General features: G+C 34.8%; 1 protein-coding gene across 1 annotated transcript; it reads left to right on the top strand.

Annotated features, from left to right (window-relative positions):
- The first annotated feature begins 3,260 nt into the window (after positions 1-3,260).
- On the top strand, positions 3,261-24,621 carry asip2b (agouti signaling protein, nonagouti homolog (mouse) 2b). Its single transcript, XM_030159621.1, has 3 exons — positions 3,261-3,566; positions 18,983-19,056; positions 24,116-24,621. The coding sequence occupies exons 1-3, from the start codon at positions 3,389-3,391 to the stop codon at positions 24,281-24,283; spliced, it is 420 nt and encodes a 139-aa protein (XP_030015481.1). The 5' UTR covers positions 3,261-3,388; the 3' UTR covers positions 24,284-24,621.
- The last annotated feature ends 868 nt before the right edge of the window (positions 24,622-25,489 follow it).

Here is a 25,489-nt window from a genome sequence, read left to right as displayed (position 1 = left end):
TAAAATTCAACCTAAGATTAAAACCGTGTTCTTTTCCTTGCATTTACTTTAATGATTTTGTTCTTTCTTGTGTTCAAAATAAACTTTATCATCTTCAAAATTAAAGAAAAACTCAAATTTAAACCTAAATTTGATAAATAAGTCAAAATAAAACTCTAACAATGATGAAAATTAGGACTATTTGGACTCAAACTGTCAAATTCTAAAACTTCTGTATACATGTTCTTTAGCTGTTAGCTGTCAGACATAAAATGTCACCCTGGGAATGTATCTGTATGACAAACTACACTTTTATGAATCCTATATTTAACCCTTGAAGACCTTAAAGGATTTTTTGTGGTGAGTTTACATGATTTTTTTCTCCATCTAATTTTCAAGTCCATTATCACTATTTTTTCCTCTGCATTATTCACTATTAAACTGTTCATTCATGTTTCATTTCATGACCCTGTAGATGCTCGTAAAAGTCAACTCAGACGTCATTATATCAGAACAGAGAAAACTGAAGAAACAGTGAGTTTTTCCAAAAAATGCATGAATGTAAAAAGTGCCCACAACCACTATCATTTGTCAAACTACACATGTTGTTAAAGGTTAAAAGTGAAGATTTGGATGCTTTTTGTTTGAGCATTCACCTGGAGTTACAGCAGATGCAGAGTCAGGTAACCATAGAAACAGCAGTGATGCTTCCAGCTGTAAAACCAGTGGGCCTATACCTACGGTTAGATAAGTTTAGTTTAGATAACTAAAATGATGTGTAGATGATGTTTATTTTATTTTTTCCACCTCTTTCTCGTATTACTACTTTTAATCTGAATGTATGTTCATTAGATTTATTGTTGCTTCTTTTCTTGATTCTAACCTTTGAAGACTTAGTTCTATTTTTGTGTTTTTTTCTGCACTTAACCTTTCCTAAGGGATGTATCACTATTTATTATTCTATGCTTTTCATTGTTCCATAAAAATATCTAATATTTAATTTATAGATGTTCATAAAAGCCCAGAGAAAATTTACATGAGAACAAAGAAAACTGAAGCAAAAGTGACTGTTTCAACAAAATATAAAATTAACTGCACATAAAAACAAGTGTCTGCAACCACTGTTGTTTGTCGAACTACATGGGTTTTATTGGTGAATCAGTGGGTCATATCTGATGATACATACATGCCATTTATTTAAATGATCATCTCTTTTTTTAGTCTTGTGATTGGTTTTTTTTGTATATTAATGGTGAATCAGTGTTGCAGAAGATGATGATTCCATTTTCCATGTACACTATGGAGCCACTGAACATCCAAAAAAAGACACATCTGATGCTATTGAAAAAGTGAGAAACTGCATTTTACCTGAATTAATTCAGTGTATTGATGGTATTAGTGGTTCAGAAGTTATTAAACACTAGATCCTACGGACCAAGCAATGCATTTTTGTCCTTTGTAGGGGACAGAAGTTTGACAATTTTCCCAAAAAAATGCTGTCCATTCCAAAGGATATTCCATTAATTAATAAATAAATAAATAAATAAATAAATAAATAAATACATTTTAAATGAGTATGAAAAAACTGTTGTATTATGCAGTGTCCAATCAAGACAACTGTTTAATGTAAAAAAGCTAAAACTTTCACTTTCCTGGGTCTCAGGAGGATATCCAGTCCAATCCAATCCAACTTTATTTGTAAAGCACTTTAACCTTTTCATGCATGAATGATGAGAAGCTTAGTCAATATTTTTTTTCTTGAGTGTTTTTATTCCTCTTTAGGCATGAAAAAAACAATGGATTTTTTTTTTTTAACCTATTTTTCGTGGAGTTACAAAAATGTCCACTCAGCTGGACACCATGCATTTAAGTTTTGAAACAAAGAAACATTTATTTAAAAAAATTATCATCAGAAAGTGATAAACTGTGTGAAAACTATGAAATAAAAACATTTTTAATGCCACTAATTGCTAAATTGCTACTGTTTTCTCACATTTGATCATATTCTAATATTAGTTATTCTTCATTTCATGGAGATAAAATCCTCCTGAGACCCAGGAAATGGACAGTTTTAGCTTTTTTACATTAAAAATCTGTCTTGATTGGAAACTGCATAATGCAACAGTTTTTTCAGACACATTTTTTAAAATTATTTTTATTTATTGATTGATTTTTTTAATGGAATGTCCTTTGTAATGCGCAACATTTTAAAAGTAAAACTGTGAAACTTTTGTCCCCTACAGAGGACAAAATGCATTACTGGGTCTCAGGAGGATATGCAGAAAAAAAACACAACTTTTTTTTCCAGAAAACTGTTAGTTACAGTCTAATAACATTTAGCAATTGATTTACACTAAAACATGTTACTGCAGAACAGGTTTGCTAAGAACAGCAAAGTGAATGTACGAATTACAGTGTTTGTGATGATGCATTAGTGTCCACTGTGTTGGCTGATCTGGAACTAAAACAACCAAACCCATGAATATACAAGAGAACAGCTGGAGAAGAACTGACCACTGGAGTGACCACTGTGCATGAAAGGGTTAAAAACACTGCAGTTGACCAAAGTGCTGTACAAAAGAATAATTAAAACCAAAAAAGAAGAATAAAATACAGAATAGATTTAAAGACATAGAAACTGTACAAAAAAAGAAAAAAGTGCTATACAGAAGAATAAATAAAACCCAAATAAAAAGAATAAAATACAGGATTAAAAAGCCATACAAGTAAAAACAACAAAATGAAAAAAATTAAATAAAACTTATAAATAAGAACAATAAACCACTACCAAATAAAAGCAATAGAATAAAGATAGATACAGAATAAAGATATGGCAAAACCGTAAAAATAAATAAATAAAATAATTCCTGTAGCCTGTTTGCTCATTTTAGAACAGATGCAGTCAGGTAACCATAGAAACAGCAGTGACGCTTCCAGCTGTAAAACCAGTGTAGTCAGTGGTTAAAGTTTAGTTTAGATAACTCCAATGATGCGTTCAAAATATTTATTTCATTTTTTCCCCCTCTTTCTCTAATTACTGCGACTAATTTAATGTGTGCTCATGTTCATCAGATTTTAAGTTGTTTCTGTTTCTGAAAAGTAAAAAGAACCGGTCCGTCTATGTTATTAAAAACATAGTTCATCTTTACTGCTTTCGTGTCTGGTCGGCCTGTTGCCATGGTAACCGCCGTACATCATCATCATCATCGTGTCCTGTAGTGAGGCTGTCCGTCACGTGGGGGCGGCGCGTTTCGGTCTTTGTCGTGGGGTCGCGTGAGTTTTGGAGACAGTGTTACGTCGGAACGGACAGAAGGAGACACGAAAGAAGGCATCAACAGAAGACAGGACATTAATAATAATACATTAGATAATAAGAATAATAATAAGAAGAAGTGAGTGACAGTGGTGAATGTCGGATGTGTGTGTGTTTTTTTTGGTGGATGTGAGCCTTTCGCCCCTGTCTTCTGCAGATCCTCATTCAAAGAACATGAGGGGAAAACACTTGTTGTGCTTCCTCCTGCTCTCCTTCTCTCTGTCCTGGGCTGAGAATGTGAGGAAAGACGGCAGGAACACTGAGAATGACACAGGTAAGAAGGCTTCAGCCATTTTACAAAGGGTCAGTGAAGGTTTGGGAAGGAAGGAAGGATGGATGTGCACGGAGGACAGGAATCTACAACAATCAGCATGTTTATAGACAGATTAAAAAAAAAAAAAAAAAAAAGAAACTTATTATCTGCATTTAACCCTTTCATGCACAGTGGTCAGTCCTTCTCCAGCTGTTCTCTTGTATATTCATGGGTTTGGTTTTAGTTCCATATCATCCAACACAGTAGACACTTATGCACCATCCCATAATAATACACTGCAGTTCATACAATTACTGTGACTTTGCTGCTCATGATAAACCTGATCTGCACTAACATGTTTGAGTGGAAATCAGTTGCTAATTGTTATTAAACTGTAATTAACAGTTTTCTTAAACCAAAAGTTTTTTTTTTTTTTTTTTTTTTTGCATATTATCTCCATGAAGTGAGTAATAACTAGTATTAGAGTTTGTTAAAATGTGAGAAAACATCAGATTAGCTGCATTAAAAATGTTTTTATTTCATAGTTTTCACACAGTTTATCACTTTCTGATGATGAGTTTTAAATACATGTTTCTTTGCTTCAAAAATTAAACACATGGTGTCCAGCTGAGTGGACTTTTGTGTGACTGCACGAAAAATAGGTTCATAAAAAAAAATAAATAAATAAAATAAAAATCATTTGCATTGTTTTTTTCATGCCTAAAGAGGAATAAAATTACCCGAGAAAAAATATTGACTAAGGTTCTAATAATTCATGCATGAAAGGGTAACTAAAATATAATAATGTCCTGTGTTTTTTCACTAAAAGACCTCAGGCGAGCACCACTCACACTAATACATTTGTAATAAAATCACAAGAAGAAGAACAGATAAATCAGAAACAGGAATGAAGAGATGTAACTTTTTTACACAAATTACAGTGAAAAACTACATGCAGCTTCATGAAAATAAAAGTAAAATGAAGCTTTTTTCTGAAACAATTTTTTTTTTTTTTTGGGCATATCTTCCTGAGACCCGTTAATGCATTTTGTCCTCTGTAGGGGATAAACGCTTGACAGTTTTACTCAAAAAATGTGCGGTGCATTACAAAGGACATTCCATTAAAAAATCAATCAATAAATAAAAATCATTTTAAAAATGTATCTGAAAAAACTGTTGCATTATGCAGTTTCCAATCAAGACCATTTTTTAATGTAAAAAAGCTAAAACTGTCAAATTCCTGGGTCTGATGAGGATTTTATCTCCATGAAATGAGTAATAACTAATATTAGAGTTTGATAAAATGTAAGAAAACAGTAGTGATTTAGCAATTAGCAGCATTAAAAATGTTTTTATTTCATAGTTTTCACACAGTTTATCGCTTTTTGATTATGAGTTTTAAATACATGTTTCTTTGCTCCAAAAATTAAACACATGGTGTCCAGCTGAGTGGACTTTTGTGTGACTGCACGAAAAATAGGTTCATAAAAAAAATTCATTTGCACTGTTTTTTTCATGCCTGAAGAGGAATAAAATTGTCCAAGAAAAAATATTGACTAAGGTTCTAATAATTCATGCATGAAAGGGTTAATGTGGAATTAATGAAGAGTTATGTTGCAGTAAATAATAAAAAAAAAAAAAAAAAGGTAAATGTGTAACAGAAAGGAAGCGAGACGCTCTGAGTCTGGTTTAAGTTTATAAAATGATGAAGAGAAAAAGGTATTTTTACATACACTACAGACAAAAAGTTAAGAACATTTTTAATTTTAGGGCTGTTTTTTTCAGTCTGGATTCTTGCACGGTGCTTTTTACTTTTTTGTGTGTGAACTGAATTGAAACACATGTTTTTAGTGACCAGACATTGTTTTATTTACAGATGGCCAAAATGACAACAAAAAAAAAAATCCCTAAGTTTTTGTTTGTAGTGTACTTATAAATACATGTAGGAGGCTAGAAATGCAACAAAAATAGTGTAATATACTTGTTACATCATTGTTTTGTCTTTCCTAGATTACAAAATTAGCTCCAACTGATCTCTCTTCCAAAAATTGATCAATAAATGGTTTTACAATCAGAATCAGAATCATCTTTATTTGCCAAATGTACATTAGTTAACACATACAAGGAATTCTTTGCCGGTAGATGTTGTCTGTCTAATAAATTATGAATACGAGACAAAACATGTAAAAAAAAAAAAGTAAAATTAAAAAAAAGAAACTATATACAAGTGTTTGATATTAATATTATTAAGTTCAACTCCATTTAAATTGTAAACATGATCTACTTTGATAAAACTTTTTTGTTGTCATCCTGTTTGAGAGTAAACACTCAGTACAGTACAGTAATGGGAATTTTATAATTTTATGTTCCACTGGCCTCCAGTGGACAAAAGTTTACTCATTTGTTTTGTTTATGCAAATCAGCTTTAGCTTGGCAGCAAAAAAACACACAAAAACATTCACTCACATCAGTACAATTTAACACAAGTGCATCAGACAATAAACAGATCTGACTGTCGTTTATAACACTGTCCATATGGCTTATACATGCGTCTGAGTGTTTTAATCAAAGTATATTATGTGGATGTATAATGGGATTCTGTTCATGCATGGCTGTGTTTTAGAAGTGCAGATGCAGAGTTCTGTGTGTCAAACAGCTCTGATGTCACAGCAAACCAACAAAGTTTTAGATTTTAACACTAATCGAAAAAAACTAATCATATCTGAGGAGAAAAATACAGATCATATAATGGCCAAAACCATTTTACTCTTTAAAGATTTACACTTTCATTTTACAGTTTATTACAACTGTATTTGCCTCAGAAATAACCCCACATTTATAGCCTTAAGACCTACATTTACATATATTTACTCATAGCTGAAAATCCCTTTAAACCAAATAATCCAATTATCAAATCTAGTGTTGTTTTCATTATAAAATTAAGTTTATGGTTTAATGTTTGGCTGCACATGTTCAGAAGAGATAGTGAATGAAGAAGTCAGATAACTGATAAAACCTTCAAAATAAAAGCACCAGTTTATCACTTTTCTATGACGGTCTGTTTATTAGATGTGATTGATATTACTCTGCATGTGAAAATAGTAGTAAAATGTTCTACAGTTTGTCATGTGTTAAATTCTGCTTTTTACCACAAACACTGAAGCACATGTAATATCAGAGAGGGAAGATGCATGATGGGAAATGTCACCTGTGTTAAATTGGACCCAAAGATGACACATATATTTGTATCTGTTTCCTAAAGTTTTGACAGTTTGGATATGGAGTAAGCAGGTAAGTGAAGACACACTAAGGTCGTTGTGCGTCCTGGTAATTAAGGACATGTTCTGGTAACCTATCTGTTTTGCCCACTTTGGATTTATTTTTAAAAAATAGATGTGTCCTGTTCAGTAAAATGCAAATCGGCTAAAATTTCCTTAGGGGGTCAAATGAGTGTCCATTTTTGTCCAAAAAAAAAAAAACAGTTGTCCTAAAGTCATAGAAGTGTGTGTAAATAATGCTAATCCATTTGTGCACAGACTACTGATATTCTTTGACAGTGGAAGCTCTATTTTCATAAATATTGGATTTGGAATAGCACATGTATGTGAAAACTTTTGCCGGTGGACGGACATGACATTACCCATGATGCTCTGGTCAGTACCAGCACTTTATTAGGAATTAACTTATAGACTTACTATTGCTAATTCTGCTCTTCTTCATAAATGTTAGAATTGTGGATCTAAAACAATCCCAGCTGACACAAAAACACTAAATGTGTCAGTGGACGGATGTGACATAGTTGTTGTGGATCCCATCATACTGATGCTCTGCAGCCATGTCACCGTTTACACTAATGATCCCTGTGCAAAAACTAGGATCACAATTATTTATTGGATAGTTTATCATCAGACTAAAGAGGAAAGAACAATATAGAATTGTTCTTTCTGTATAAAAATGCTTCTTATTGTAAAACAGCTGATTTAAACAGTGCTGTGTGCCATTCTTCATGTATGTATTGGTGGAACATAAGCAGGATGGATCAGCACCATACTCCAGACTGAACCTGTACAAATAAAACATGTGATATGTAGGAGAGACTCTGGGAAGAAAAACTGGGGAATCTAAAAGAACAGAAGATTTGTTTTTCAGCTCAATTCAGTTCAAACAGAACTTTTCCATTTGTGACATGAAAATATAGCATTAATTGTGATGAAATTGTTCATTTTTGAGCTGAAAACATAGTTCATATGAGCATCAACATGTTGAACAGAACTGAAATCCTGTCCATTTGAACAACTGTCATTTACCAACACAAAGTTCCTTTGGATTCACTGAGATTGATTTCTTATGCACAAAGACACAAATAAGAGCACTGAGCACATTTTAGGTGATAATCATGTCTAGAAAATCATTGTGGACCATATTCAGTGATGTATGACAGCTACTAAAGCAAAACAATAATATCAATCATCTCCAAAATAGATTCCTTTTAGTGTGATAATGTCTGTAATGCTAAGTGTTATTTATTATTATGGGTCTGCACTGACATGTCCTCTTGTTTGTACTATGGTCTCTGTATGGCGTTGCAGCCCCCGTGCACTATTGCCTACAACAAATTTCCCCGCGGGAACAATAAAGTGTATCTTATCTTATCTTAAGTCTGTGATTTATGATTTCAGTACATGATTTACTCGACTGGAAAGGAGTCCCATTAAAGCAACAAACACTTATGATCATAAAAACAACAAATATTTGTAATTAAGACATGTTTAGATGATCATTTGGGATGTTCCATTCACTTCTGCATGGAATGTATTCTTTAAAACTTCTTAGTTTGCCTTAAAATTGAACATCTTGCCCTCCTCGTAGATTCTTAAGTTTGATATACAGTTGCGGAAAAAATTATTAGATCATTATTAGACCATCAAAAGTCATGAAAAACAATGGTTATGCAATCCAGTCCTAACTCCTGTGTGTGTCATGTGACTAAAACAGACAGAAAAGAAAACATGGAACAAATAAAAGCACTGTTTTTGTCAGTAGAATGACAGATATTGATGTAAGAACTGAAGTGATTTTGGTTTTTATCAAGAAAACATGTTAAATGGATAGAAATCAGCTGTGAAATTAAACTGCTATGGGCTATTTTGTTGTTCTCATTATATTTGTTCAAACAAACGGACCTTTAGTTGGACCAGGCATTAAAATGAACAAGAAACTGAAGAAAACAAGGGGTGGGCCGAGAATTTTTTCTGCGACTGTATTTTATGTATAAATACTATAGTGTGTTTAACATATTTCAAGCAGTAGAATTTACAAGGTGGGCAAGAATGTTATTTTAGATATTAAAAGTCAAACCTGATGATTTTGCGATATTTTTACCTCCGCCAAGGACGTTCTGTTTTCGCCAGTGTTGGTTGGTTTGTCTGTCTGTCTGTGCAAGATAACTCAAAAAGTTTTGGACAGATTTGGATGAAAAGTTCAGGAAATGCTGATACTGGCACAAGGAACAAATGATAATTTGTTTTTTGGGGGTGGGGGGCACTGATCTGCCTTGGTGGAGGTCTGTGCTCTCCGAGTGCTTTTCTAGTCCAATATGATATTCAAATGAGTTCAGGTCAAAGGTCATGTTTGGTCATTATATGGAGCTGGATGTGTATTAAAGGCACTATATAAGTTTTATATGCATGAATGATATATAAGTTGATAAAGACCTTTGATGTGATTTTTAGGAAATATTGCTGGTGCAAGGTGATGGCAAATAGGGGTGAGTTCAGCAGCTGCTGTAGCAGCATCTGGAGGTTTAGATATTTGTAGAATATCAATATATGGCATCATAAGAGGGAGCCTTGGAATCAAAAATGCAACTATTTCTGAGTAAGTCTATGAAAGTGGGCCAGGTAGGTACAGAAAGGAGATACACCCTTTAGAAGATCGAAGGTGGTACCCCCTCAAAATAAACCTCGTATCACAAGGGGAAAAAGAATAATATAGACAGGAATGCATCCTGCATGCATGAAGGCATTCTCAGTGAAATGTCTAACCATCTGTTCTTAGATACGCTAAAGGTGGTGGGTTAGATATAAAGGGGAGGTGGAGCAGCCATGAATCATGAGGTAAAGGGAAAGAGGTCACATCTGAGAGAAATGTTTTTAGGTGGTGCGTTTAAACTTGCATTTTATCCAGACACAAGGGTTAACTTTATTCACCTCTGAAGGGAAATTCAGTCTCAACCCAAGATGCATGAAGTTCTGCAAAATCTGAAGAGGCTGATACGGGGGCGATGCGCTTCTAAATGTCCAGGTGTTGGAATGTGTAGCAGGAGTAGTTCAGGGTCATCTGCAGAGAATCACTGACGCCTGGGCACAACCACATGAGGCTCTCAAAGGGTCACTGGGACATTTGTGCCTCTTGCTTGCCTCCCTCAAAAAACCCATCTTATTTGGATTTCTGCAAAACTTCAATCCACTGCAGGTCATACACTGATTTATACATCTGGATTTGACATTTTAGGTGCAGCTTCATTAAACAAAACAATAATAAGCATGCACAAAATATGGTGTGATGCCATTATCTACATGGATACACACAAACTGAGTTTTTAAAAATCTTTTTAAAAATAGCCCTTTTTGGGACTTCAAACACTGTTTACATGTAGATGAGAGGCCATATGGACAGAAAAATACTATAAAATACACTTTTGGGTGGTGTCAGGGAACTTTTTCTGGCATCTAAAACACTGTTTACATGTAGATGACAGGCCAAAATGTACAGAATAGTATAAAATACACTTTTGGGTGGTGTCAGGGAACTGATACCAGTTCCTTACAGTGATTAATGGGAGTAAACTTTAAGCCAGGTAGTTCCATCGATGGTAAAATGACAGAGTTTGTATTATTTCTGCTTTTGTTACATCATCATTTTTCAGTGATCATTCATCACTACAAACAACAAAGCAGTGGCACCCACTGTAAAACAAACACACAGACAATGGCCTGTTTTTTCTTTATATATATATACATATACAGGGTGGGGAAGCAAAATTTAAGCAAAGGTTCTTCCTGCTCTTTTTTGCAATAGAAAAAGTGTGTAATTAACTTGTATATGTACAGGGTGGGGAAGCAAAATTTACAATATTTTGAGGCAGGGATTGAAAGACAGTGTATGACCAATTAGTTTATTGAAAGTCATGAGAATTTATTTGCCACAAGAAAATTGACATAATAGAAAATGTTTTTATTCTATGTGTCCTCCTTCTTTCTCAATAACTGTCTTCACACGCTTCCTGAAACTTGCGCGAGTGTTCCTCAAATATTTGGGTGACAACTTCTCCCATTCTTCTTTAATAGTATCTTCCAGACTTTCTGGTAATAGTTTTGCTCATAGTCATTCTCTTCTTTACTTTATAAACAGTCTTTATGGACACTCCAACTATTTTTGAAATCTCCTTTGGTGTGACGAGTGCATTCAGCAAATCACACACTCTTTGACGTTTGCTTTCCTTATTACTCATATGGGCAAAAGTTTCTGAAAAGGTATGGATAATAGTGTTAGGTATGATTATGACATCAATATATGTTTGGTTTCAAAAAAATTGACGTAGTGCCTGCTGAGAAAAAACAACTAAATGTTCATTGTAAATTTTGCTTCCCCACCCTGTATTTTTCTTTCATTAATTTGTTGTTGACTTTAAAACCTAAGGAGTCATGATTAATAAAAAAAACAATAAGGATTCTGTAGTGCTTTTTTCTGCAGAAACATTTGGATATAGTTTTGTGTTAGAATCATTTACCCGCAGAGGAAAGGAGGAAGAACAGACTCTCAAATTGTTCCGACTTAGAGTTTTATAAACAAGACCTTCCTGATGAAGGAATTATTGTTCACTCTGCCGAAGGCCTCTACATGGAAGCGTGCCCACAGTCAGATCAGTGACTCTTGTTTGCTTGGCTTGTTTTTATAGAAAGCATTAATGCGTTTACTGTAGCTCTGGAATAAGTGTAATTTTTGACACTTTCTGATGTGAGCACCAACAACTCGTTCAGCAGTGCAATGAACTTTGACATATTTTTTTTTTTTTTTAGGAAGGGGTGTCAGTGGGTTTCCTGGTTACCCTTGGCTCTTGCTGCAGGGTATTGCCATCAGTTTGTTGTCCGTCCATCCGTGTGTCTGTCTGTCCATATGTGCAAAAACTTTAGCGTGGACTGAAGGCTGAGGGTTTTCAAGTGCGGGCACGTTTTTTTTTTACAGCTGAATTTGAAGTTTACATACACAGTTATATGCATTCACACCCAGTTTTTCTGTATTTTTATGGTATGAAACTTCAGAATAACAGACTTACTTTCTGCTTTTTTTCATATTGTTAATAGAGGGGATACAACAAGTAGCCAGGAGTCTAACCTGGGCTTATGTGACTCAGCTCTGTATGTGGTGGAGCTGTACCAAGTTTCAGCTTTTACTTATCACATTCCCAGAGGAGGAAAAGTTTACAAACCCCAAATTCACTGTTGCCATGTATAAACGTTGCCAGGTATCTGGAAAAACAGATATTCTCTCGTGCATTTTTGTATTTTATCCTCATAAAAACTGTGGATTAAGGGTTTAGGTCACTCAAATGATTATTTCTGATAGTAACTCTGGCCAAAGTACACATTTTGGAAAACTCACACTCGTGTGTGTATGGGGGTCTCGTACATCCCAGTATGTGACAAAAATACATGGTCATGTGTGGAACTTCAGTTTATCCTAACCTAAACCCCGTGATAGTGCTGTATGATGGCGTATTTATGCAGGTTTGTGTAGATAAAACTTTTCTGAAATGATCTGGTGTGTACAATATTAACATTGAAAATTGAAGTGGGGGAAATATCTGTGTCTTTAAATACTTATGTGTATGTATGGCCTGTGTCTTTAAACAGGCTGCAACAGGGGTGTCAAACATACGGCCCTCCACAGGGTCTGAGCCATCCCATTGGATGAATACGCAAAGACCAAAAATTACACAGGAGACATTGACAGTCAAGGGCAAAATGTTTTAATCATAAAGTCAAATGCTATATTTTTCAGTTCTAGATGCCCATTACTAAATGTAAATGTAACACACATGTAGAAATAATAACACGAGGCATAATACTGTTAAAACTTTACTTATTTTTCTTAAGAAATTTCTGGTTATAAGTGGATCTCCAGGTTATTCATGTTTTTTCAACATTTTCATATTGCAATTTTACTTTTTTTTTTTGTATTATTAAATCAGAGAAAAAAATTTCCTATTTTTTCCCCCTTATTTATAAGTTATTATGGTATTATTTTAGCGGTCCAGCTTGTTTGAGGTCAAATTGGGATGTACATAGCACCTGAAATAAATTGCGTTTGACATCCATGGTGTAGAAGTTTCCTGAAATTGATGTCATGACTTTGCAAACTTCAAACCAAGGTTCTAATAGTTTTGGATTTTTCATTCTAGTTTAGTTTTATTTAGATTGGACTTTTTTTCTCTAATTCAGGTAGTTTTAATTAGTTTTTAGAGCAGGTTTGATAGTTTTTATTAGTTTTCATTATTTTCTAAACGTTTAGTTTTAGTTCAGTTATAGTTTAATCGTCTCTTTTTTCTTCTTCTCTGTTGTCTTCAAATAAATCCCAGACAGGACTCTGCTGCTTTCTCCCAACTTTAGTCTCCATGTTTCCAGGTAGAGTGGGGACCAGAAGACGACTGGAAACCACAAGTGAACACAAGTGACGGACCGTGAAGTTCCATATGGTGCCAGCAGTTAAAGTTGCTAGAGCAAAATAAATGGATTTCATATCAGTCTAACTTTGACAAAGACGAAAACGAAGGGAATTTTATCCATAATTTTTATACGTTTTAGTTAGTTTTCTAAACACACAATACAATTTCAGTTAGTTATCGATTTTTTTTCTTTTTATTATAGTTTTTATTTATTTCAGTTAACGAAAATGTTTTTACAATTCTAGTTTTCGTCATTTCGTTAGTTTTTGGTAACGATAATAACCTTGGTTCAAACTGACTCTCATTACAGGGACTCAGTTGGAGGCGTACCTGCAGGTGCATTTTAGACTTTTAAAGGAGACCCAGTGTCCTTTTTCTTGCATCATGGGGGGAAAAATAAACCCCAAGGAAAGGATTATCTTCAAGTGAAATATCCAAATGTTTCATCTGTCCAACCACTGACATGCACTGATTCCCACAGGTTTTGCAGGTTCTAAAACAACCCAGGAAAACAATCATGGAGTGTAGCCTCAGATGCACAAATTAGAAATATCTGGCCTCAAATGATTGCAATTGGTGAGGCTTATTACCTAAATAATCCCATCTGTGGATCACAGAGTTGAATCATTATTTTGTAGCTGTTCTCGTGTAAAAGGTCCTGGTGGACTTTGTTAAAGTGATAGAATCCTGAATAATAATAATGTGGTAATTTAGAGATTTTATCTGAAGATGAGGAAGGCAAAACCTGAAAATAAACAAATTTTTTTATTAAGAAAAAGCTAGACTAAAATAAAAAGCAGGAGTGAATTACGAGCCAAATGTTTAATAAGAGCTGTTGTTCTGGTCAACGTGAACAAACACAAGTCAGTTCTGAAATGGATAAGATGAAAAAAACTCACCTCATCTGTCAGTTATTTCACTTCAATCTCATACTCATTGTTCCAGACACTGAGTCTGTTTACATGTACATTAAAGCTGATTTCTAGAGTTATCACATAATTCAAATGATCATGTAAACAGGATATTACAATAATCTGATTACTAACTGTTAACAGATTTTTATGATCATGTAAACAAATTCAGTAAAGCTGTAATATCTTTGGAGTGTGAGAGTATAACATCATCTCCTCGGAACAGGCAGCAAAACATTCTACCGTAAAAATTAGCCACACAATTAAATTTACATGTACATTTCAAATTGCAAAGCCAGTCAGTTCAAGATTAAAGATTCATTTATTTTTCATGAAAGAACGAAAACTGTTTAGCGGGTGCAGTGTTTAAAAGTAGATAATAATAGACGGGTGCTAAAAACCTGAAATTATACAATAAATAACAATGCTATGTTAACCCATAAAGACCCAAACATCCACTGTCGACCAAAACCATCTACTGATTTAAAGTGTTTCATACCTGTAGATCCACTAACCCTATTACATGTAAATAATTGGTGTAAAAATAGTTTGTCATCTTTTCATGGTCATCAGATATGACCAATTTGGATGTTCAGAGGCTCTGTAGTTACCACGGAAACACTGTCATCTTCTACAACATTGATTCACCAGTACAACCCATGGAGTGGATGGAGACACTGGGTTTATGTTCAGTTAGTGATAGATTTGCTGAAAAAGTCACCTTTTCTTCATTTTTTTCTATTTCTGATATAATAACCTTCAACTTTAATGTGAGCTTTTATGAGCATCTACTTGATCAGTAAATCAAATAGAAGAAATACCAGTGTTTCCACAAAAAAAAAAAAAAAAAAAACAAAATACAGAGGATTATATTCATTCATTTGGTTTGAGCAGAAGAAAAAAATCAAACATCTTTTGTGTACAAGGAACAAATGGCAGAGTAAATACATTAATAAACAAAGGTGATCAAGACAGAAGAGCAATTGCCATGTACACTAGCAATAACAAAATAAATTCAATATGTACTGCTCAGAAAGGAGTGGGAAGAAGAAAACTTATTAAATCCCACCCCCATCTCACATTTATACAACATAACATATTAGTTTTGGTTCCTTAAATATGGCAATAATTGGTGATAAATGACTTAAGAAAAGTTAATTAGAAAGAAAAATTCATTTGGGAACTACCACAAAAGTCACACTACACCGTAAAAAAAAATGACTGTAGAATTAACAGCAAAAAGTTGTAAAATTGCAACATAAAAAAACTGTAAGTGACAATACAATGCAAAGTTGTTTATTTGAAAAGATTTTTGTGTTAACGACTGAATCTAATGTAGCTGTAGTTTTTACAGGAAGAGTATGTGAACAAAACCAGATTTGGATGTAGAAATGATGGATTTCAATTGTTTTTAGAAAATAAAACTATAAATTCAAAAACAATGTGGTACCGTTTAAATTGCAAGAACATAATGTTGAAATAACGGCATATTTGCTTTGATATATACACTGTATTGCCAAAAGTATTCGCTCACCTGCCTTGACTCGCATACAAACTTAAGTGACATCCCATTCTTAATCCATAGGGTTTAATATGATGTCGGTCCACCCTTTACAGCTATAACAGGTTCAACTCTTCTGGGAAGGGTGTCCACAAGGTTTAGGAGTGTGCTTATGGGAATTTTGGACCAGTCTTCCAGAAGCGCATTTGTGAGGTCACACACTGATGTTGGACAGAAGGCCTGGCTCTCAGTCTCCGCTCTAATTCATCCCAAAGGTGTTCTGTGGGGTTGAGGTCAGGACTCTGTGCAGGTCAGTCCAGTTCATCCACACCAGACGCTGTCATCCATCTCTTTATGGACCTGGCTTTGTGCACTGGTGCAGTCATGTTGGAGGAGGAAGGGGCCAGTTCCAAACTGTTCCCACAAAGTTGGGAGCATGGAATTGTCCAAAATCTCTTGGTATGCTGAAGCAATACCAAGTCTGAAGCAAGGTTCTAATAGTTTTGGATTTTTCATTATAGTTTAGTTTTATTTAGTTTTGACTTTTTATTCTCTAATTCAGTTAGTTTTAATTAGTTTTTAGAGCAGGTTTGCTAGTTTTTATTAGTTTTCATTGTTTTCTAAATGCTTAGTTTTAGTTTTGTCGTTTCTTTTCTCTTCTTCTCTGTGGTCGTATTCAAATAAACCCCAGACAGGACTCTGCTGCTTTCTCCCAACTTTAGTCTCCATGTTTCCAGGTAAAGTGGGGACCAGAAGATGAGTGGAAACCACAAGTGAACACAAGTGACGGACCGTGAAGTTCCGTATGGTGCCAGCAGTTAAAATTGCTAGAGCAAAATAAATGATTTCATATCAATCTGACTTTGACAAAGACGAAACGAAGGGAATTTTATCCATAATTTTTATACGTTTTAGTTAGTTTTATAAGCTTGCAATACAGTTTCAGTTAGTTATCGTTTTTTTTCTTTCAATTATACTTTTTATTGATTTCAGTTAACGAAAATGTTTTTACAATTCTAGTTTTCATCATTTCATTAGTTTTCGTTCATGATAATAACCTTGGTCTGAAGCAATACTAAATCTCTTGGTATGCTGAAGCAAGAGATTTTGGACAATTCCATGCTCCCAACTTTGTGGGAACAGTTTGGGGATGGCCCCTTCCTGTTCCAACATGTGTCAGTGCACAAGGCAAGGTCCATAAAGACATGGATGACAGTATCTGGTGTGGATGAACTGGACTGGCCTGCACAGAGTCCTGACCTCAACCCCATAGAACACCTTTGGGATGAATTAGAGTGGAGACTGAGAGCCAGGCCTTCTCATCCAACATCAGTGTGATATCTCACAAATGCGCTTCTGGAGGAATGGTCCAAAATTCCCATAAACACACTCCTAAACCTTGTGGAAAGCCATCCCAGAAGAGTTGAACCTGTTATAGCTGTAAAGGGTGGATCAATGTCATTTTAAACCCTATTGATTAAAAATGGGATGTCACTTAAGTTCATATGAGTCAAGACAGGTGAGTGAATACTTTTGGCTATATATATATATATATATATATATAAAGTAAACTTACCAATGTAACGTTTTAAATTTGTAAATGAATGGGTTGGTAGAGTTGGTAGAGCAGCTTGTCCAATAACCAAAGGGTTGGTGGTTCCAATCTTGGCTCTGACTGTACATATGTCTAAGTGTCCATGGAAGACACTGAACCCTAAACTGGTCCCAGTTGGACCTGGTGGATTTGGAAAGAGCTTTGGACACCATGAAGGTGGAGAAAATGTGCTAAATAAGTGCAGTCCATTTACCATTTAAATCCAGTGTTAATTATACATGTTTAAACTATTAAATCTGCATGTTTAAAATATTAAATCTACATGTTACTCTGTAAATATGTCTACAGTTGGATATGTTTTTTACAGTATTGTTCTGGAAACCACAGCTGCCAGTTTTTTTTTGTTTTTTTTTGTAAAAACAGAATTTTTTTTTTTTTTACAGTGTAGGTCTTTATGGGTTAAAAAAAACAAACAAAAAAAACAAGCAGTATATTGGGACATAGTGCAATAAAAGTAAAAGTACTAAGGACAGTGTTTCTGATCCTCATAGACTCAAGGAATAAGCTGCACCTCAGACTTCTTGTCTGAGCTCTGAGGCTGTGGACCCTTCTGCCTGAGGGGGAGCAGGGTAGGTGGGGGATGTGGGTGGGTCTGCACCCACTGACAAATGCAAAAGGTTAACCTGAAATGAAAGTCTGAGCTACGTTTTATGCTATAGATCAGCTTTTTTTATTTCATATAAAAGGGGATAGAGGCTGATCATATGCAATGGCTCCAGGTACATTGACTGTATTTGCCAGATGTGAACGGATCTGCTTAGAGCTGTCCACTCGCAGTCGGATCTCTCAGGAAACATTAATGCAGGGTCTGAACCATGGACCTAGACTCCCCACCGCATCTTTACACTCCTCACACTAAACTTTTCAACGCACTAAATATATGATTTACAGCTGGATTACAGTGGGACACTTGGACATAAAACATGACCCTACCATCAAATATTTTGCCCACATGGACTGAATTTGCAAAGAAATATGCGAAAACTACAAATACACACGACATTTGTCCTCTCCAGATTGTGAAATGCTTAGTGTTTTACAGCGAAATGGAGGAACAGTCTCAAAAAACATCTATCTGTCATAAAGGGAGAATATTTATGATAACATTGCGGTGCTGAAATGGAGCACGGGGTGTGTTTGGAGTCCTCTCTGAGGTTGATCGATTATGTGCTCTTGGTTAATGATCAGTTTCAGCGCATTGCAGATGTGGGTGAAAATATTTTGAGACGTGCGAAGACAGATGTGTTAGGAACAATGCTGTTGAGTTCACATTGACTGAAACCAGAACCAGGAAAGCAGCTGAACTTGAACTTTGTATCCTGCTTGGCCTTGAAACACCACAGCCTCCCCAGGTGGAACTGGAGGAAGATCTTCTCATGCACCATCACAGTAGTCATTAATTTTGTCGAAGGTGCACAAAACACATCAGTAACAGTCATCACTTCACTCCCTTGTGGTGGATTTGAAATGTTTCTACTTCTCTGCGGAACATCCTGTTTACAATAAAGTTTTGCTCTGAGAGAACAAAGAGAGAAGAATGTAAGACAGCATTGTCATTTCTCTTTAATCTGTTAAAACAAAACACGTTGGTGGGATTTTTTTTTTTGTTTATAGTGGCAAGAGTTAAGATTAGTGACTCGCATTGGTTGATTGTACATGTTTCTCTGTTGTTTTCAACTCTAGTTTGGAGCCAAGGGAAGACCAGACGACTCTTTGCAAGACGAAAGACCGCTCCACCGCAGGAAAGTCGCACTACTGTAAGTATTTGTATGTTGTAAATCACACATCTCATCCATATGCAAGAAAGAAATACGTATTAATTTAACCCTCAAAGATCTGTTTTAGTGGTGACTATCTGATGAAGCGTTCTCTACATTTAACCTTTTATTACAATACTACAGTCACGGAAAAATTACTAGACCATCAATAGTCCTTAAAAACAATAGTTGTGCAATCAAGTCCTCGCTCTTGTGTGTATCATGTGACTAAAACAGAAAAATTAACATGTAATGCCTAAAAGCACTGTTTTTGTCAGTACAATGCCAGCTATTGATGCAAGAACTGAAGGGATTTTGGTTATTATCAAGAAAACATGGAAAATGGATAGATATCACCTCTGAAATTAAACTCTTATGAGCTATTTTTGTTGTTATCCTTACATTTGTCCAAACAAATGTACCTTTAGTTGTACCAGGCATTAAAATGAACAAGAAATTGAGGAAAACAAAGGGGTAATAATTTTTTTGGCAACTGTATTTTCTGCATTTTGCCTTTTCCAGTGAAAATTCAAAGGTTATAATATCAAAACAAAGACGGCTGAAGCAAAAACATTTTCAGTAAAATATATAATTAATTGAACATAAGAATGAGTGTCTACATCCACTGTCATTTGTCAAACTACATGGATTTTATTTAATGTTACAGAAGCTCACAGTGTTTCCATGTTCAAAAAAAGACACATTTGATGATGCTGAAAAAGCAGAGAAACTGCATTTTGGCTGAAATATTCAAATGTATTGATAGGAGTTGTTGTTGAAAAGTTATTAAACATTTTAGATCAGTATGCTTTAGGCTGCTGACTGTTCAGGTCTTTGATAGTTGAGTAATAAAATAAATCTAAGCCACCAACTGTGATGGCTGCACCATTTAACAAGAATGTGAGTTTATCATAGACTACATACATACCCATAAAGTTGGAATAAAATATTTTTACCTTTTCTCAGGAAATGATTGTGGCAATGTCATTTATTCATGAAATTTGAATAAAAAGATAAATGTGTCTGGAAAAAAAAAAAGTTCAATCTTTATGGGCAACATTGTATAATTAGCAGTCAGAGGAACATCACTCAGTTTCTGAACTGCAGTTTTGAAACTAATAGTTTGCAATTAGGGTATCACCATGTTGAATCACTGGAGCTAGATGTTACCATATTTGAACAAAAGAGTAGGGCTGTATGGAGCCATTCTGGGGCTCTGTACATGAAAAAATTAAATTTGAAACTGAAAATTCAAGTTTTGATTTTGAAACTGAAGAAAGATTTGAAAGTGAAATAAAGGTCTGAAAGTGGAAAAAAAAAGATTTGAAACAAAAAAAAAAAAAGATCTGAATCTGAAAAGATAAAACAAGCAAGTGAAAAAAAGAAAAGCTCAAATATCAAAATATGTATGAAAGGGAAAAATGAAAATAAAAAATTGTATTCAAAAAGAATTGCCGAACCGAATCAAAATTATATTTAACCTGAAAAAAACTTTTCATATACTTATTTTTAATTTGAATACATTGTTGTATTATTTCAAGACTCAAGATCAAAACTTGAATTTTCAGTTTCAAATTAAATTTTTTCATGTACAAATCTTTTGGCCCAGAATAGCTCCATATACTGCAGCGGTCTGAGAGGTCAGAGGTGGGCTAATGCTAAACGTTTTCTTACTTATTCTGTAAAGTCAGCTTTTCAAAGTCAAAGCCAACTTTTCAGCTTTGTGACATTGAATTTTCTTGTAAATCAAAGAGGTTTTTTAGGGAAATTATTTAGTGCAAAAAATAAAAGGTGGAAAAGTGTTTCCCTGGACTTGAGGAAGATAAAAAACAGTGACTATAAAACTGCCTAAAGTAAAAAGTACAATATTTGCTCTTGAAATGTAGTGACACAAACATGTTTAAAATTGAAATAATTAGAAATAATAAGTACAATAGTAAGTAGTTATGTATAGTACAGGTAGTTACTTAACCATCACAGCTTCTTTCACCAGAACACAATTTGTGTATCCATGAAGACTAATAAAACATATTTATTGAATTTTCTCTCTCTCTCTCTTAAAATGCTTAAAAAGCTGTTTATTTTAATATTTTTAATCATATATATATATATATATATATATATATATATATATATATATACATATATACACACACACACACACACACACGAGGGCTGTTCAATAAGTTCATGGCCTCACCCAGAAATACTGGTTGTTATAATACAGGATGTTACATTCTTTCGTGATGGGATAGTGATGCCTGAACATTGATGGACCAAGTGCATTGCTGTAAATGGAGATTATGTTGAAAAATAAAATATAAATTATCAGTCTGTGTTGTTCTGTTCTGGGTGAGGCCATGAACTTATTGAACGGCCCTTGTATATATGTATATATTAGTTTTCAATCTGTCAGATTTACATGTTTCTCCTTTTTGCTTTTTCATTCAAGCAGGAATGTGTTCCCATTACATACTCATGTGCATTCATACACCATACATCCTTATGCAAACACCTCAAAATGCAAACATATGTGACCTTCTTATCATAACAATGAACAGCAGAGCTTCTTAAAATGCTACACAGTAACTTTAAAAGTTTGTTGCCTTCATGAGTTTGTTCAGCAAGTTAAAGAACCAATGAAGATTTTAGGGCAACTTTTCTCTCTGAATTTAATAATTTTACATAAATATTTTACCAACATACACTGTGTGAGGCAGTAAATGAATAAAGAGGCCTAATCAACTTCTATTCTGATACTTTTTAACACAGCTCTGTATTTTCATCCCTTAAATCAAATCCCCCATGCTGAATAATTCCACTATAAATGTACTGAAGTAATAATACAGACGTTATAGATCAATTTGGTGACACGCTGCTGTCGTCAGTTGTTTTGACGTTACGTAGGATCGAACGGATGGGATTTCAGTACCAATATTTTCTGTCCTATTATGAGTGTATGAACAGATGACTGTGAATAATATATGTGTAGTTATTCTGTTCAATGTTGAGGTCAGAGACCGCCATAAAATATAGTGGATTTAGAAAAGAATTGGAAAATAGGCTCTCAGTGTTGAAATACCTTCCAGATCAGCAGTTAATTAATCATGCTGATAGATATTATTAGGAGCTGTGCAAATGTGTGTGTGCTATTTTTTTTTCTTCAGCGCAATATCTGGCGTAATTTTACTGGAAAAATAAAATCATGAAAAATGTCCAAAAGTTCACTGACTCCCAATGGTGAAAAATCCTTAAAATCCTTGTAAAATTTGGATCCAGATGCAGGTCAACACCATCTACTCAGAAGACCAAGAAAGAAGACAAAAAAGAAGAAAAACATACTGTATGAAAAAAAAATACAAAAAAAAAAAAATACAAAAAAATTTTTCAAATACAAAAAATACAAAAAAAAAAACAAAAACAAAAAAACAAACAAAAAAAAACCCCCAGAAAAAAAAAAAAATACAAAAAAGAAGGCGTATGATATGTAAAGTTTAGAAATCAAAATGGACAGTCGTTTTTAGCTTACTGGCCGACAGGCCATAAGCTACTGTTGTCATGCGGCGTCCATCACAAAACTTTCAATCGTCTTCTCCGAAACTACAATTCCGATTGACTTCAAACTTGGTATACAGCTTCTTTATGATAATGTCAACAAAAGTTAGTGAAATTATTTGGATTCGGATCTGATTCTGGATTTGGTGCGACTTTGAAAAATTTCCCCATTATCAGAGATAGGAAGTGGATGGATGCAATAACTCAGTAAATATAAATGATATCCAGTGTAAATTTCTCCAGTCCAGCCCTGATGGGGAGATGACCAAAACATAATGTCCACATGCTGATCAGGATCTTCTTCTGGATGTGGAACTCACAGAAACTTTAACATGGGCTCTTATGGGGAAAACATTTCAATCGTCTTCTCTGAAACTCCAGTTCTGATTGACTTAAAACTTGGTATACAGCTTCTTTATGATGATGTCAACACAAGATAATGAAATTATTTCCATTCAGATCTGATTCTGGATTTGGTGTGACTTTGAAAAATTTTCCCATTATAAGAGATAGGAAGTGGATTGATCAAATAAATCAGAAAGCATCAATGATATCAAGTGTGGATTTGAATTTTTTACAGATCTGATTGGAATATGACCAAAACATGGGCTATTTCTGTAATAGAATAAATATACAGAACTGGGTGATAATAAATGGCATCTGGATACATTTCCCAAAGCTTTGAATTTGGCCGGTAAGATACAGGGCCATTGGTCCAAATTTTTTTAGAGAGTTTTTTTAGATGACTGTAATGGAGTGTCATTGATGTGTGCTTAGTATAAGAAGTAGAGGTTATCTTTTCTCCATATCATTCTGAGACCCAGCAATGCATTTTTGCAGCTTTAAAAATAAATAAATTAAAAAAACACTGTGCACTGCAAAGGACATTCCATTTGAATTTTTTTTTTTTTTAATTAAAAATGTGTCTGATAAAAACTGCTGCATCGTGTTGTTTCCAATTAAGACAATTATTTAAAGTAAAAAAGCCAAAACTTGTACTTTCCTGGGTCTCAGAAGGAGACATGCAAACGGTGCATGATGAAAGTGACAATAAAGTATTACTACTACTACTACTATTCCTACTACTAACCCCTACAATTACTACTACTACTAATACTAATACTACTACTAACCCCTACTACTACTACCACTACTAACCCCTACTACTACTACCACCACCACCATTACTAACCCCTACTACTACTACTACTACTACTACTACTAGCCTTTTATTCATCCTGAGATCTAATTCATGGAACCAAAATTCAAGGATACATCTGATCACTTATTAGAATGTCCATGTAAAATGAGTGAGACTTGAATGACTGCTGAAAATAATAAATAAAAGTTACTAGTATTATATTGCTATTTCTATTGGAGCCATGTCTGTTTGGAGCCAACCCCAGTGGCTGTCATCAGTACTATACTCTTCCTACACATAAACTATCTGGTTGTATACTTTTTGTAGCTGTATTGGACTTGTGATGTGTGTCTGTTGTTGTAGAAATTGCGAACTGACCCGATGACCCCTGCACGCCGCTGTGGACGCCTCATGGAGAGCTGCTCCTCTCACGTACCATGCTGCGACCCCTGCGCTTCCTGCCGCTGCCGACTTTTCAACACCATCTGCCACTGCTGGAGGATGAACCCTCTGTGCTTAAAGAAGACATAGATGGGGCACAAACATCTCCAAGAACACATGCACACACAAAGCCTACCATGTGGATGTCGGCATGTACCCACACATTTTGTTCAAACCTGTGATCTTTATCACCGTGGTCCAGTTCAGAGAATAATATTACAGCATAAACTTTTGGAAACCCATGAAACAGGCCCAACTTTTATCACTTGAATAATGGTGTGATAAAAGAGGATCAAGCTGAGTTGCCATAATATAGACACCTTTTTCCATCTTTAGCCTTCTGAGGCATGAAGATGAAAAAAAAACAAAAAAAAAAACAGTTAAACATGTATGGAACATCCAAATAGTCATATGTAATGTGTAAACCAGTTTATCATACATAGACAATCACCTGATAATGTTCAGTTGTGCCACCTGCTTTTCCACACTATTTCTTCTGAATACCTGTATTGTTTCTGCTCTACTGTCATATTAACCTCCTCAGACCCAGTTATGGGTTTTCTGTCCACATTTGTGCACAAGTACGGTGGCCGACAAGGGCCCAACACATTGCAACAGCCTAATGCGTCTCAGTTAGAGAAAACAGCAGCAAGTAGAGAAAAGATGCAAATTCACAAACACAAGTCTGAATGAGGTACAAAAAGAGGAACGGGGTGCAAATGAAAAAATGCACTGCAAGAAACAAAAATAAATGCATAATCATCAAATGTTCTACGAATAGAGAAACAAAGCAAACCAAGAAAACATCTGCAAACGAAAAACACTGCAGAACCAGTCAGTCCAACAGAAGTACTCCAAACCTGCAGACAGCCAGAGTTTATAGACAACAGACTAGTGTCAAAGTCACATTACTGTGCTATGCCGTAACTTCAGTTTGTTCCCTCTGTAGTTTGAAACACTGTCAGTCAGCTGTTCTCTGTCCCTCTCTCTCCATCCTGTGTGTCTGTGCATTGAGCTGTTCTGCTCACAGCGCCCCCTACAGGTTTGGAGCACTTCCACTGTAGTCACTGCTCATGCAGCGTTTTTCGTTTGCAGATGTTTTCTTGGTTTGCATCATTTTGTGCTTTGCATCATTTCTCTATTTGCAGAGCATTTGATAATTATGCATGTGTTTTGTTTCTTGCAGTGCACTTTTTCATTTGCACCACGTTCTTCTTTTTGTACCTCATTTAGACCTATGTTTGAGTTTGTGAATTTGCATCATTTCTGTACTTGCAGCTGTTTTCTCTAACTGAG

The sequence above is a fragment of the Sphaeramia orbicularis genome, chromosome 17 (assembly GCF_902148855.1).
Source record: "Sphaeramia orbicularis chromosome 17, fSphaOr1.1, whole genome shotgun sequence".
Classification (NCBI taxonomy): Eukaryota; Metazoa; Chordata; class Actinopteri; order Kurtiformes; family Apogonidae; genus Sphaeramia; species Sphaeramia orbicularis.
Note: the sequence above shows the minus strand (reverse complement) of the source record. Positions and strands in the feature narration are given on the sequence as shown.

Bases quoted from the DNA above. Each gene is read 5' to 3' on its own strand.
- asip2b (XM_030159621.1), top strand. From the start codon at position 3,389: ATGTCGGATGTGTGTGTGTTTTTTTTGGTGGATGTGAGCCTTTCGCCC. The intron at 3,567-18,982 runs GTAAGAAGGCTT...TTTCAACTCTAG, and splicing joins GAACACTGAGAATGACACAG to TTTGGAGCCAAGGGAAGACC. The intron at 19,057-24,115 runs GTAAGTATTTGT...CTGTTGTTGTAG, and splicing joins CGCAGGAAAGTCGCACTACT to AAATTGCGAACTGACCCGAT.